At 63.1% G+C, this 12,884-nt stretch overlaps 2 protein-coding genes across 5 annotated transcripts in view; one reads left to right on the top strand and one right to left on the bottom strand.

The window, feature by feature from the left end:
* The window catches only part of IFT140 (intraflagellar transport 140), an 80,482-nt gene extending 78,182 nt beyond the window's left edge, over nt 1–2,300 (top strand). The window contains exon 30 of the mRNA XM_028111965.2: nt 297–2,300. Within this exon, the coding sequence (XP_027967766.1) occupies nt 297–503 (207 nt within the window). The 3' untranslated portion in view covers nt 504–2,300. The remainder of the gene's footprint in view (nt 1–296) is intronic.
* On the bottom strand, nt 1,133–12,481 carry TELO2 (telomere maintenance 2). Of its 4 annotated transcripts, XM_028111967.2 has the most exons (21): nt 12,232–12,481; nt 10,980–11,315; nt 9,992–10,269; nt 8,816–8,884; nt 8,459–8,606; nt 8,061–8,163; nt 7,775–7,843; nt 7,432–7,573; nt 7,212–7,348; nt 6,705–6,790; nt 6,390–6,476; nt 6,033–6,121; nt 5,763–5,854; nt 5,560–5,676; nt 5,378–5,449; nt 4,085–4,243; nt 3,571–3,662; nt 3,120–3,219; nt 2,930–2,994; nt 2,563–2,678; nt 1,303–1,498 (listed from the first exon to the last, which is right to left on the bottom strand). In XM_028111967.2, the coding sequence occupies exons 2-21, from the start codon at nt 11,312–11,314 to the stop codon at nt 1,392–1,394; spliced, it is 2,463 nt and encodes an 820-aa protein (XP_027967768.1). In that variant the 5' UTR covers nt 11,315; nt 12,232–12,481; the 3' UTR covers nt 1,303–1,391. The 4 variants fall into 4 exon arrangements, with proteins under 4 accessions (XP_027967767.1, XP_027967769.1, XP_027967768.1 ...); XM_028111966.1 differs by lacking the exon at nt 2,563–2,678 and having other exon boundaries at nt 1,133–1,498; XM_028111968.1 differs by lacking the exons at nt 2,563–2,678; nt 5,378–5,449 and having other exon boundaries at nt 1,133–1,498.
* Nucleotides 12,482–12,884: the final 403 nt, after the last annotated feature.

Here is a 12,884-nt window from a genome sequence, read left to right as displayed (position 1 = left end):
TTCCCTCATGTCTCCTCCAGGGAGTGTGGCCCCCAAACACTCGGGTCCTTCAACCTGGGCTGCTCACAGGACTTTCCTACTCAGCTGGGGGTGCTGACCACAGCCAACAGCACGGTCAGAGCCCGAGCTTTGGACACCACCAGCCCTCGGAAAGGCTGTGTGGTCATAGACAGTTGTCCCCAGGACCCTCTTGTGAAGGCATGGGGTGGGTGTCCAGGAAACTCACCGCCCTGGACAGGGGGTGAGCTCTTTGGTTTTCGCTGTGCACTAACCTGCTAACGGCTGTCCCAACCCAGGCCTACAAGTATCTGGAGGAGATGCGGAAGCGAGTGCCCTCTGCCAACATGTCCTACTACGTGAACCAGCGGACCGTGGATGCCGTCCACCAGGGCCTGGGCATCCCTCTGGTGCGCACCGTGCCTGAGCGCGTCCGCCACAACAGCGTGGAGGACCACAAGGAAGTAGACGAGGAGGTGCTGGAGGAGGTGGAGAGCGACCCCTGACAGTCGCTGCTGCGAGCTCCTCTGGAACTTTCTGGGGTTGGTAGCAAGAGCCTGACTTTCTTGTTGAAATATAAACTGGTATTTTGACGCCCCAGGGCACTGGCTGTCCTGTTTAGAAGGGGCAATGTGTGTCCTTCCAGTATTCCTGGCCCCTGCGGTCCCTTTACTAGGAAGGGAGTTGGCTCATCTTTTCCATGACAGTCTCCCAAGTAGATTGTAAAACCTGAAACGCTAGAACTCGACGGACTATGCGTGTTAGTATATTCACCGCACCTCGTCCCAGCATGCAGGCAGGCACCTGAGAGCACAACTCACAATTTCCAGCAGGACACACCGTTCCTGACCACAGGGCCTGGTGTCCACTGGAATGGACGTGGGGGTGGCCTTGCCCAGGTGACACGGTGGCCTGTGCGGGGCAGGTTTCCTCCACGAGGCAGCCTTGCGGGTGCAGCTCTGTCCCCAGCTCCCGTGAGGAGGGACCAGCCTCAGGCCATGTCAGGGCAGGTAGGGGGACCTTGGGCTCTCCCACCCCCAGCTCCTTCCACAGCTGCCAACACCTATGCCCCTTCGAAGGGCCTACTGAGGCACTGTGGGCCCTGCCTGAGCAGTGAGAGCCACGAGGCGCGGGCTTGAGTACCTGCAGCTCCCTTTTATTCTTCCTTTTTGTGTTTTTTTAAAGTCTGCATTCAGGTGAGGAAGGGGCTTGGGGACAGGCTAAGAATCAGCCTGCAGGGGCCCCAGTGGCTCCCTCCCTCCTCGGGACCTCTGGGCCACGTTCAGGTGGCCCTGTCCACGGGGGCAGCGCTGGAGGCCCTCGCGTGGACCACGGGCAGAGCCCTCGGGCGGGCCGGGCTAGCTCCAGCGGGGCGGGGCCTTCTCGGGCAGGGACTAAGGAGACGACAGCGGGACGAGTGTGTCTCTGAGCTTCTCCAGAAGTAGGAGCGCTTTCACCGCCAACACCCTGCAATCCTCGTCGGGGTCCTGCTCCGCCACATCTGCCAGGCCCAGAGAAAGCGGAACGTCGGCAGCGTGACCGAGCCACGCAGGCCAGCCCTCCGCAGTTTTCTGTCAGGGAAGTCTTCCTGCACGAGCCCCCGCGGGCCTGGTGTGTCCTGGCTGCCCCCCACCCGAGATAGCAGCACCTCACACCCCAGCAAAGGCCTTTACCCCCGTCCCTGCGCGGGGGCAACGCCCCGCTCCCCCTGGGGCGATGGTGGCAGGGAGGCAGGGGGACCCATCCCAGGACTCGGGACACCGCGCGCCTGCAGCACGAGGCCCTGAGCCGTCCCGACACATGTGATCAGAGAAAGCCACACTGAAGGGCACTCTGCAAACCGACCAACACGACGAAAGGGGCCCTGCCTGGAGCCTGGGTCCCACAGAAAGGAAAGACAAAGGCTGTCATCAGACCCCTGGGCCTCCGAGCATGGCAGCACATTAGACCATAGAGTCCCAGTCGTGGGCTCCAAGAGTGGAAAGGTGTGCGCTCGCTCTGGGCAACTCAAGTGCCTATAGGTGGGAGGTCATGCTGGCTCCAGCAGACTTTTCAAAAAGAACCTTGACGGGGGCAAAGTTTGTCAAAATGCTAATCGGCAGGGGCACCTGGCTGGCTCAGTCAGTTAAGTGTCTGCCTTCGGCTCAGGTCATGGTCCCGGGGTCCTGGGATCGAGTCCTGCATCGGGCTCTCTGCTCAGTGGGTAATCTGCTTCTCCCTCTCCCTCTGCCTGCCTCTCTGCCTACTTATGATCTTTCTCTCTGTCAAGTAAATAAATAAAGTCTTTAAAAAAAAATTGCTAATTGGCGAACCTGGTGAGGTTACACAGTGCTTGCTGTGTGGTTCTTGTAATCTTACTGCCGATTTGGAATTTTCCAGAACAAATACAGCTCATCTCCCACATTAGGGCACCTTCTCTTGGGTCCCCCTGCAGAACCCCCACAAAGTGACCCGACAACAGCCAGGTCCTCGCTGCCCCATGCCCTGACGGCTATGGGGACCCTCCAGGCTGCACCAGCCTCCTCCTTCCCTCCTCGCCAACATGGCTGGGGGCCTGGTGCTCACCGGCCAGCCAGGGCCGGGCTTCCAGCAGCTCATCGGGCAGGTCGGCCAGCAGTCGCTCGGCCGGAACGCTGAGCAGGACAGAGGAGACCGCGGACAGCAGGCCCCGGCGCACGTAGCTGACAAAGGAGGCCAGAAGTCGGAGTCCTGATGGAGCCCCAGGCCAGGAAGACCCCACTTCTCCTCGGGGTACAGTAGACACACAGGCAACCAAAGCATGCTCGACCCCACCCTGCCCCTTCCTGCTTAGGAAGTGCCAGGCCAACCTAGGAGCCGCCCCCCACCTCCTGCTGTCCACGTCACAGCAGGATTTGGAACCCCGTCTGTGTGTCCACGTGGGACCACTGCCCTCAGCCTGACGGCCACTCACGCGTCACCATGGAAGCGAAGGGTCCACACAAACTCCAAGAGGGCCTTGCCCATGGCCACAGCCACCTGAAACCACAGAGACCAGTGGGCAGGGGTCCTGGCACCCAGAAGCGGTCCCCACCTTGGAGCCTGTGCTTGAGTCCCCGTGAGGCCCTCTGTGGGGACAGCCACCGGCTGCCACCCCCACTCACCGTGGTGTTCACAGCCAGGTACATCAGGGCCCCTAAGGTGTGGACCAATCTCCCAAGAACCAGTTGGTCCTCTCCCAAAAGGTCGAAGGTCACCAGAGGCCTGAAATAGAGAATCCAGTGAATGTGCAGGCTGGGCACTTGGAGCTGGCTCCCAAGCCCCTGGGCCACTGAGGGACACCCGGGGCCCCGGACGCTCCTCCTCACTGCCCGTCCCCATGCGTGACCCAGAGTCACGAGGGGAAGGTGTTGGACAGACAGATGCAGAGCGGGCGGAGCAGTGAGGCACCACAGTGCAGCTCCAGCCCCGCGGCTAGAGCCCGTAATCTGTGAAACGGTGGCACCTGTCACCCTCGCGTCACCTGCCCAACCCAGGTCATGACCCTGCTGCAGGACCGCAGACCCCACGCTGGGAAGCCTCCTGTCCACGAGGGCATGCAGGCCTTCCACTCACCTGTCAAAGTGCCGAATGAGGGGGAAGAAGAAGTAGCCAGCCACCAAGTTGAATTCGTTGGGGCCAGCACCCGGCCCCCGCCTGGGAGAGCGCTGCAAACACACGGTGCTCAAGGTGCCACGCCCCTCCCCCAGGCAGGACTCCCACTGTGGGCACTGTCCCGTGCGCCGTGGGGCGCGAGCAGCTCCCGGCCCCCGTGACAGCCCCAAGTGGACCCCGATGACCCAGCACACACCAGGTCCGTTCCTGCTGACACAGGATTCCTCAGGCCATTTTCACGCCCACGTCTGCAGTCCCATCTTAAAACCACTTTACTCTGATGCCCTACAGCACGTGTCCCTCACTCAGTTTGTACCCAAAACTCCCTTCACAGAACGCCAGTGCCAGCGCCATCCCATCCCGAGTCAACCGCCACCCCCACCCATGCAGGCAGTGCCTAGAGGCCACTGACCACTCAGCACCCACTCAGGCCGGGTGGGTCTGAGCCGGGTGGGTGAGCCGGGTCCCAGCTAACCTGAGAGAACCGCCGGGTCTTGCTTCTGATCCGCTCCTGCACAACCGCCCGCCAGGCGGGAGCCTGGGTGCTGCTCGGCTGGGAGGTGGGGCTCGGGGAGCCACACTGGGGAGGGAGGCGTCCAGGCCGAGACAGCTCCTGGGCAGCCAGAGTCAGGACCTAGAGAAAAAAGACCCAGGGCAGTTGTCGTTGCTCTAGGGAAGGATGGCATTTTCCAAAATTCAAGGTAAACTGAGTAACCTCAAGCCCTTTGCCCCACTGGTGCCATCAGCCGCCCAGGCGGTGCCGGAGGATGTTCTGGGGACCACACAGAACGTCAGTTCCGAGTACCCCAGTGTCACCGCACTTGTGTGGGTGACAGGAGGGAAAGCTGGACGGCCCCCTGGCAACAGCCCAGCAGCCTGGCTCCTGTGCCCGGAGCCCCTTCTATTCCAGAACCTCGTCCAATCTGGTGCCCAGACACCTGGGAAAAGGGAAGAAGCTCAGGCCCAGGCTGTGCATGGATGGGCCCTGGGACGCGTGCGGGACGCCCCGGCACAGTCAAAGCCATAGATGGCAGCCTGGTGCCGGCAGGCGCCCGCCCAGGCAGTATGTGCCAAGGGCCATTCCTTTGAGGGTGATGCAGGATGCTGAAGGTCACACGACACAGTCAAGGACCAAATGCCACTGAGCGGCAAGCACGGAGATGACGACCCTGTTTGGTGCCGTGACCGTGGTGAGTGCACAGCTCAGCGGCAGCAAGTTCACCTCACCTGGCCATCACCAGCATCATCTCCAGAACCCCTCCGTCTTCCCGAACAGGAGCTCCGTCCCTGTGAAACACGCCCTCCCCACTGTCCACTTCCTGTCTGATTTTGACCCCAACGACCTCATGAAGGCAGAGCCCTACACCACCCTCCTCTCGGGACCGGCTTTTCCACTGAGCACAGTGTCCGGTAAGTTCCACCACATGGTGGCAGATGTTAGAACGTCCTTTCTTTATAAGGCTGAGTAACGTTCCATCGTGTGGACAGAACGCATTTTGCTCACCTTAAGATGGGAAGTCGTAGTGCGTAGGAATTCTATCTCAATAAAGCTTTTGTCTAAGGTAAAGGACGCATGCAGCGTCCACTGAATCCTATGTGCTGTCAAGACAACCCCAGATGGGTGCCGGTCCCAGCCTCTCAAGTCCAGCAACAAGGGACCTGGGGAGGCCTCTGGTACTGGCCACATAGCTTTTGGCAAGTATGCGTTCCCCTCCCCTCATGAGGGCACCTGGGCCTGACGAGTGGACAGAGGGCCCCGGGCACTCACGTCCAAGATGTCTATGCGCTGCCGAAGGCTGAAGTTGAGAGCGTAGAATTGTGAGGTCAGATACTCTGCGACCTGAGCTGGGCACACGAGAGGCCACTGTGGGCCACCACCCAGGGCTAGGGCCCCCGTGCAGGCGTTGCCTGGCAGCAGGACCGCAGCACCACCCCACCCCTGGGACTCACCGGGGCCGGGTCTGTGACCACGACAGCCACAAGGGCTCGCTGGCGCAGCCCCTCAAACCCCACCACGCTCGTCTTCTCCTCCAGGTGCAGGAGCACCTTGGCCAGCTCCACGCTCACCTGCACACAGGGGTCAGCGTGCCTCAGTGCCCCACCCCGACCCCAGGCGCACAGGCCTCCTGGGCAGACACACAGCCCTTCCTCACCTCGCGGGTGGCAGCCGGGCTCCTGACGATCAGCCCCTCGAGGGCTCGCAGGGCCGCTTCCCAGCGCTCCCAGTCCTCAGACGAGGTCAGGGCTACACAGAACAGACGGGCCTATGCTGGTCCTCAGCCCTGACCTCGTGTGAGGCAAAACTGATGGCCAGGGTCTGGGCGCTGGGCCGAGGCAGGCAAGTCCCGGGCCACAGGCAATTCCCAGGGCTCAGCCACCGCAGGGCAGGCACTGGTGGGGCTCACGCCGGGGCAGAGACCCACCTTCCACACAGTCCCGTACGTAGGCAGGCGCCTTCCCACTCTTCAGCTCTTGGTCCCCCGACATGTCATAGGGGACAAGCTCATCGTCACTGGGGAAGCAGCAGAGACCCGCAGAGCCAGCCCGTCACCCAGGAGCAGGCAACAGGCAGGCCGTGCTCCTGAGCCACCGGCCTGAGCCACCCCCAAGTCCCCGAAGCCTCAGGAACAGCAGACTTTTCCCATTAGGGCGCTCGGGGAGAGCGGCACTGCAAGGCTGACCCGCAACCTCCACACAGCCAGGGCTGTCCACTCCCACGCTCACATGCACGGGGCTCTGCTCCCCCATGTCTGCAGCTTCCACCGGATACCAGCCCCTACCTGTCCAGGTCAGAGCCTGAGCCCTCTGGCTGGGCCTGGGGGACACCACTGTCCACGCTCCCTCTGTCAGGGGTCTCTGCAGCCGGGCTTTGGAGAACAAAGGAGCCCTTCGAGGAGGCCCCACATAAGCTTCTGGCCCTGGAAGCCACCGTCCCTGGGAAGTGTTCTCCCTGCCCCCACCCTGCGCTTCTTTGTTTGTGTCTCAGCTACTGGAGTCCAGGAGGACAAGGTGACAGAGAAACGCACGTGCGGGAATGGGCCCTGTCCAGCAACCACGCCCAGAGCTCAGGGACCACGGGGCATGGAGACCCTCACCTTGCCTCTGCCTCCGAGGGGCTGTCAGCCACAGGCGGGGGCGCCGCCAGGGCCAGCAGCTCGCGGCTCAGCTCATCCTCTTCATACTGCAACGCACAGAGGCTGGAGCCGGCCGGGGGCGCGCCAGAGGGGCAGGTCCGCGGCCCCTGCCCCCTCCAGCATAGCCCACGACTTTGTGAGTCTCTACAGGGCAACAGGTAGCGCTGGGTGTGCAAGGCCAGGGAAACCCCCCCTCCCGAGGGACCGGAATCCCCCGAGGACATCCTGGGGGGCTCCGCAGGTGGAGGGGAGGGGACTCCTGTCCCCCACGCCTGAGTCCTGTCCAGAAAGAACACTTCCGGATGCCCTAGGGAATCCACCTGGGGGCTACACTCCCTCCCCTCGGGGTGCGGCCCTCAGCGGGGCCCCCAGGTCCCGTTCCACGCCAGCACACGGGCCGTAGCCTGGACCCAGGAAGGCGGGGTGACATCGGGGTGGGGCAACACTGAGGGTGCCGCCCTCGTTCACCTGGAACCTCAGGGGAGGCCCATCAGGGTGGATCCGGGCACTGGCTACTCCGGCCACAATCATGCCCAGGCGGCGCACGGCGGGCAGGCTGCTGTCCAGACGAGTCTTCACTCCCGCCATGAGGCTAGCCAGCAGCTCTGGAAGCCCCAACAGCAGCACACTGAGCGCCGGCAGCATGTGGGGACATGCACGGGGCTGGGGCAGGGGCCCGCCTACTCACCGTCCTGGCTGTCTCGGAGCTCCGCGTCCTGCAGGTGCGCCAGGCAGATGAGCAGGGCCGAGCTGATGTAGCGTTGCTGCGGCAAAGGTGCATGGCGGATGGCACTGGGGCTGCCCCATGTCTCCAGGAGCTCCTTCAGTGCCTGGCGGGCAGCACAGCCGGTCACATGGCCCCGCCTGCCTCCCTGCACGGTGCCGCTGACCTGGCCGGCACCCGTGGCCCACTGCCAGCCCAGGAGACGCTCTAGCCGGCACTCTCTGCTTCAGGCAGGGGCCTTCTCCCTTCCCTTCCCAGCAGAAGGTGGTCCCAGCACACCAGGGATGGAGGGCCCGGACGCACTTACCTGTCCGAGGAGCGGGCGCCGCTGGCTGTCCATGGCCAGGTACCCCAGCAGGCTCTGTAGCATGGGCGTCTGTGACAGAGACCGGGCGTCCGGTCACTGCTGACCAGGCAGACACCAGCTGCCCATGTAACGGTCCAAGGACCGTCTGCCCAGGGGTCCCAGAGCAGAGGCAGGTCTAGACTGAGGGTCAGCAGTGTTTCCTGGGCAACCGAGCTCAGCTCCAGATGCTACGGTCACTTCTGGGCCCTGGGGTGGCCCTCAGCCCACCCCCTTACCCCAGTCTCACCGAGTATCGATACTGTAGGAACAGAATTTTTCGGGTCATCACAAACTGAGCCTTCTTACTCTTCAACACCAGGTTCCCCAGGAGCCGCGAGAGGACATCGGGCCTGCAAGGCACAGGCGAGGGGAGAGGGCAGAGCGTGAACTTCAGATGTCCCCAGCTCCGCGCTAAGCACTGGGAGCCCGGGGCCTGCGCCCCAGCTCTGAGTCACACCTGATGCTCCCTCCTCCCAGGGACAGCCCAGCACGTCCACACTAGCGGATGTCCCTACCCTGGTCTGGCCGCGTCTAGTAAGGGGTGACAAAGGAGGCACGGCCTCCCCGCGTGAGCTCGCAACACGTACAAGGGACGGGAGACTTGCTGTCCCTGGAGACCCGCCTCCTGCTCCTCTGGCTCCTTACCCCGAGGCGGCCTCCACCAGTCCCGTTAGCAGAGCTTCCATGGCCCGGTCGGGCACACACTCCACCAGTCGCCAGCACACGCGCTGCCAGAGGCAGCTGCCCTGGGTGAGCGCCGTCAGCCGCGGCACCAGCACGCCCAAGATCTCCTCTGAGGGGAAGACACGGAGGCCCTGAGCTCGGGGCCACGCGGCACCCAGCGTCTACAGCCCACGGGTCCGCCAGGGGGGCCTGGCCCAGGCGAGGGGCTCAGGCTCCACAAGGGAACTGCGCTGCCGGCCCCCGCCCGGGACGGCTGCAGGAAGGGCGGGGAGACGTCCGCAAAGGACCGTGGCTCCTCCCGGGACAGGGAACACTCACTCTGTCTCCCGTGGACACAGGCCTTCCCGAGCACCTGAGACAGGAAGGAGACGGAGCAGTCCCAGCCACCTGGGACGGGAAGGAAAGCAGGATCTCAAAGCAGGGCAGCGGTAAGTCCATGAGACACCTGACTAGGTGGGAACAGACCTCACGTCTGCAGCGGCATCTCTGCCTTGTAAAAACACCGTTTCTCTCTGTCTAGTTCCAACTGAAACCTCAGTAGCACCGTCTCGCACTGGAAGCACCCACCATAATTTCACACTCCGCCTGCTTAATCGCCTGTGATGATGCCATGGAGTACGGCTCCGTGTGGTGGCACAGGGTGAAGGAGGCACCGAGGGGCAGGCCAGGGCAGTGAGCCCTGTGGGGCACGTCTGAGCCACCCGCAGGGAGGAAACGGGGCATGGGGAGAGGGGAGGACAGGCCCACCAGCCCCATGATGGGGGTGCCCACCACGAGACAGTCAAAACGTGCACGAAAGGAAACGGTGTATCTGCCACCTAAAGAGGGGCGTCTGAGCTCCTACAAAGATGAACCTGATGCAGCCACCCAACAGAAGCAGACGCAGTCTAGATTTGCTTTGGACACGTTCAGAACATGCTGGAGGCTTCTCCCAGCACAGAGCAGGAGGGGCAGCCTGGCTAAACAGACGCCAGCGCACCTCGCCTCACCCTGGCTCCCTGACCCTCTGCAGTGGCGGGTCCTCCCTCGCAGGGCGGGCACAGAGACGACATGAGCACACGCATGAAGGGCACCCACTCCACAGCCTCAGCGAGACCCTGTGTGCACCCCATGATGGGAGAGCAGAGGGTGGTGCCGATGCCAGGGCCCCAACCAGAGCAGACTGAGTGATGTGGTCTCTAAGATGCTCCGTGAAGGCCCCGGCTATGAGCAGCCCCATCTGGATGGCTTCACCGATGGGTCCAACCAGGAGCTAAAGGAATCAAGGTCAGCTCCATCTTCAAGATCAATAGCCAAGAAGTGGGTGAAGCTCAGCGTGCAGGTTGCTACCACCCCACACAGGAGACAACATCTGACCTGCCAACAGCATCACCCCGAGAATCCCAAGTGCCCCGAGGCCATGAGAAGCCTGGACGGAGGGAGGGAGAGAAGGAGGGAGGGACGGGATGGTGGCCAGAGAAAATGGCTGGAAGGACAGTGTGCAGGGGCCCGCACCTCGGAGAGAGTCCACCACCGCCTGCAGCACCCGCATGATCTCCTCGCCGAGCAGAGGGAAGTAATTCTGGGGGAGGAATGCTTCCAGGTTCTCCCGCTGTAGACGGTTGCCTAGGTGGTCGGGCAAGCCCACCACCTTGATGAGGAGTGTCTCCTGGAGCAGGCGGAAGGCCGGCTCCGTCAGCTGCCGACACTGGCCCTCCATCACCGCAGCCATCCTGCCCGCGCTCAGGAACCTGGCCAGCAGCTGCGCCATCTTCATCAGACGGAAGCTTGGGCTGAAGCAAGAGCAGGTGTGAAGGGAAGAGCCGCGAGCCCCCGCCCTCGGCGTCCCCAGCCCAAAGCAAGAGCAAGTAATCCCACAGCTTAATCAGTACCTGACAACAAGTATCTAAATCCCACTGCCAGACAGCCAGTCCCTGGCAGGACCCAGAGCAGCTTCCCCACCATGGAGTCACTGGATGCTGCCACTGTCTTCTCCCACTCCACACCGACTCTGCTGAAACCCAGCTTCGCCACAGCCAGGAGGCACGTGGCAGGACTGTCTTGTGCTCTGACACTGAGTCCGGGAACCACCTTGAGCAAGGTGTCCCCACGAGTGTGCTGTGGGGCCCAGGGAGGGGCTTCCCTGCAGAGCTGAGAGCCACGGAGTGAAGCAAAGGGCCCCACGAGGATGGCAATGCCCACTGCCTACCGATGTCACCCCAGTCTGGAGCCAACCCACTGGCTAAGCCGCCGGGATGGGAATGCTCTCACTCACTCCCTTCGCCAGCATGGCAGGACGTAGGGCAAGGGCCTCTTCACTGCAAAGGAGATCAACACAGACCGCCTCAACTTTGCAGGTGCTCTGCTGGGCGCATGCTCTTTTTTCTCACCTTTCAGGACACCACATTCTCACACAAGCTGGAGAACCTGCCCGTTCGCAATCCTTCAGGCCACACTCGTGCCTCAGACAATACAAGTGACCCCATCATCAGACTCCACTCACCCGGCAGCACCCTCGATGGACTCCATCAGCACCAGGAAGGCTTGGTCAGCAGGGCCCTCCAGGAAGAAGCTGGCCCACAGGTCCTCCAACTGGCCGTTGGGCAGAAGCTCCAGCCAGCCTGGGCTCAGCCTGCCCACTAGACATCGGAGAACGGCGGAAAAGTGCATCCTGGCAAACTCCTCCTGCTCCCCGGGAAGGGCTGGGTTCTCCGCTCCACTGAGATACCGCTTCAGGGCCCCCAGGGTGGAAAGGAGATGGCCGCCATCCTCAGAAGAGGAAAGGGTGTGAAGTGCTTCCCGGACAGTGAGCGCGACTGCAGACTGCACTGGATCCATCCTGGAGGCCACAGGACAAGCACATGAGAAGTCCACGGAGCCCTTGGCACCCGTGCTGGCCTGGTCTCAGAACCCCCACCCTCTGGCCCCTCTTGTTAAACTTCTGGGGACCCCAGTCTCTCCTCACCCCTGCTGTTGTCCAGCAGTATCCTCCCCTCCAGCATCTACCAAGAGTCTGTTCACAGCTTGGTACCCTCCACCATAAGGCACTGTGCCCCAGGGTCACAAGTGGGGGTGCTATTGGCATCTAGTGAGTGGGTGGTAGAAGCCAGGCATGCTGGTAAATATCCCCTATGTACAGGACAGGGCCCAGGGCAGAGGCTTATCCAAACCCAGATGTCAGCAGTGCTGGGGCTTGGAGACCCTGGACTACAGGCGTCCTATCACTTCTAACTCCCTGAGGCATCATCCATCTGCCAAACTCCCTTCTCTCCCAGAAACCAAAATCATCTGTGCTCGTATTTGGGGTCAGGTGCCCCTGCAGGGTTGAGTACCATTAGGTAGGCACCTATCACCAGTGCATCCAGCCATTAAATAAGGCTGCATCAGGGGCCCAAGAAGGATCCCCACGAGCCGCCTCCCCACCCAGCCGGGTCTACGCGGGCTCAGATGCGCAGGCCGGATAACATGCCAGCGACCAACCCGTCCCACGCTTCCTTGCCCAGCGTGCGCCGGGAGTCCACATGGTGGTGCGGCGGGCAGGGGCCTCGTGGGGCGGGCAGGGGACCTCGGGGGATGGAAGGGGGTCTCCGGGGCGGGCGAAGGCCTGGGGACGGGAGAGGGTCTCGGGGCGAGCGGGGGTCTCGGGGGACGGGGGAGGGTCTGCGGGACGGGCGGAGGTCTGGGGACGGGAGAGGGTCTCGGGGCGCGCACGGGCCTGGGGACCGACGGGTGGGGGGTCTCGGGGAGGCGCGCACCCGCTCGGTCCCGGAGTCTCCCCGGCGCGCTCACGGGCGGCCCCGCCGCTACCACCCCTCCGCCGATTCGCCCCGGCCGCCGAGGCCCAGCTCCGCACGCGGTTCGCGGACTAGAGCGTGAGACCACGGAGCATGAGCTCCCCGCGCGCTGGCAGAGCTGCCGCTGAATTTCTCGAGTCTGTGGGGCCGGTCCCCGCGGGCAGATCGCGACGAATCTGTCGCGAAGCCCGGGACCCGGAAGAGGCGTGGGGCGGGCGGCCGCATCTACATCTGCGCCTGCGCCGAGCGGGGGCGTGACCCTGGGTGGGTGGGGACATGGAGTGGGCGGGCCCGACAGGGGTAGGCGCCGCAGCGTTCCACGCGGGGGTCGCCAGCAGCAAGTGGCCGTGAAAATTGGCGGAAATCCAGTTCCTTGGCCACTTTCCAAGGGCTGCTCTTCACCCTGGCGCACGTGCGGTGGGCAGCGTCGGGGGTGATCTGGGAAGACCTCAGGGAAGTGCCGGTTCCGCCTCGACTGCCCTTGTGGGGAAATCTGGGAAGCATGCATTAGCTCAGCATGCACTAATTAAATGCGTGCTGCGTGGGACGCCTGGGTGGCTCAATCGTTGGGCGGCTGCCTTCGGCTCGGGTCGTGATCCCGGGGTCCTGGGATC

This window comes from Eumetopias jubatus, unplaced genomic scaffold (genome assembly GCF_037043125.1).
Source record: "Eumetopias jubatus isolate StellerSeaLion01/CBP00866 unplaced genomic scaffold, mEumJub1_p1.0 scaffold_12, whole genome shotgun sequence".
Taxonomy (NCBI): domain Eukaryota; kingdom Metazoa; phylum Chordata; class Mammalia; order Carnivora; family Otariidae; genus Eumetopias; species Eumetopias jubatus.
The sequence above is the reverse complement of the archived record's forward strand: the minus strand, read 5'-3'. Positions and strand labels throughout refer to the sequence as shown.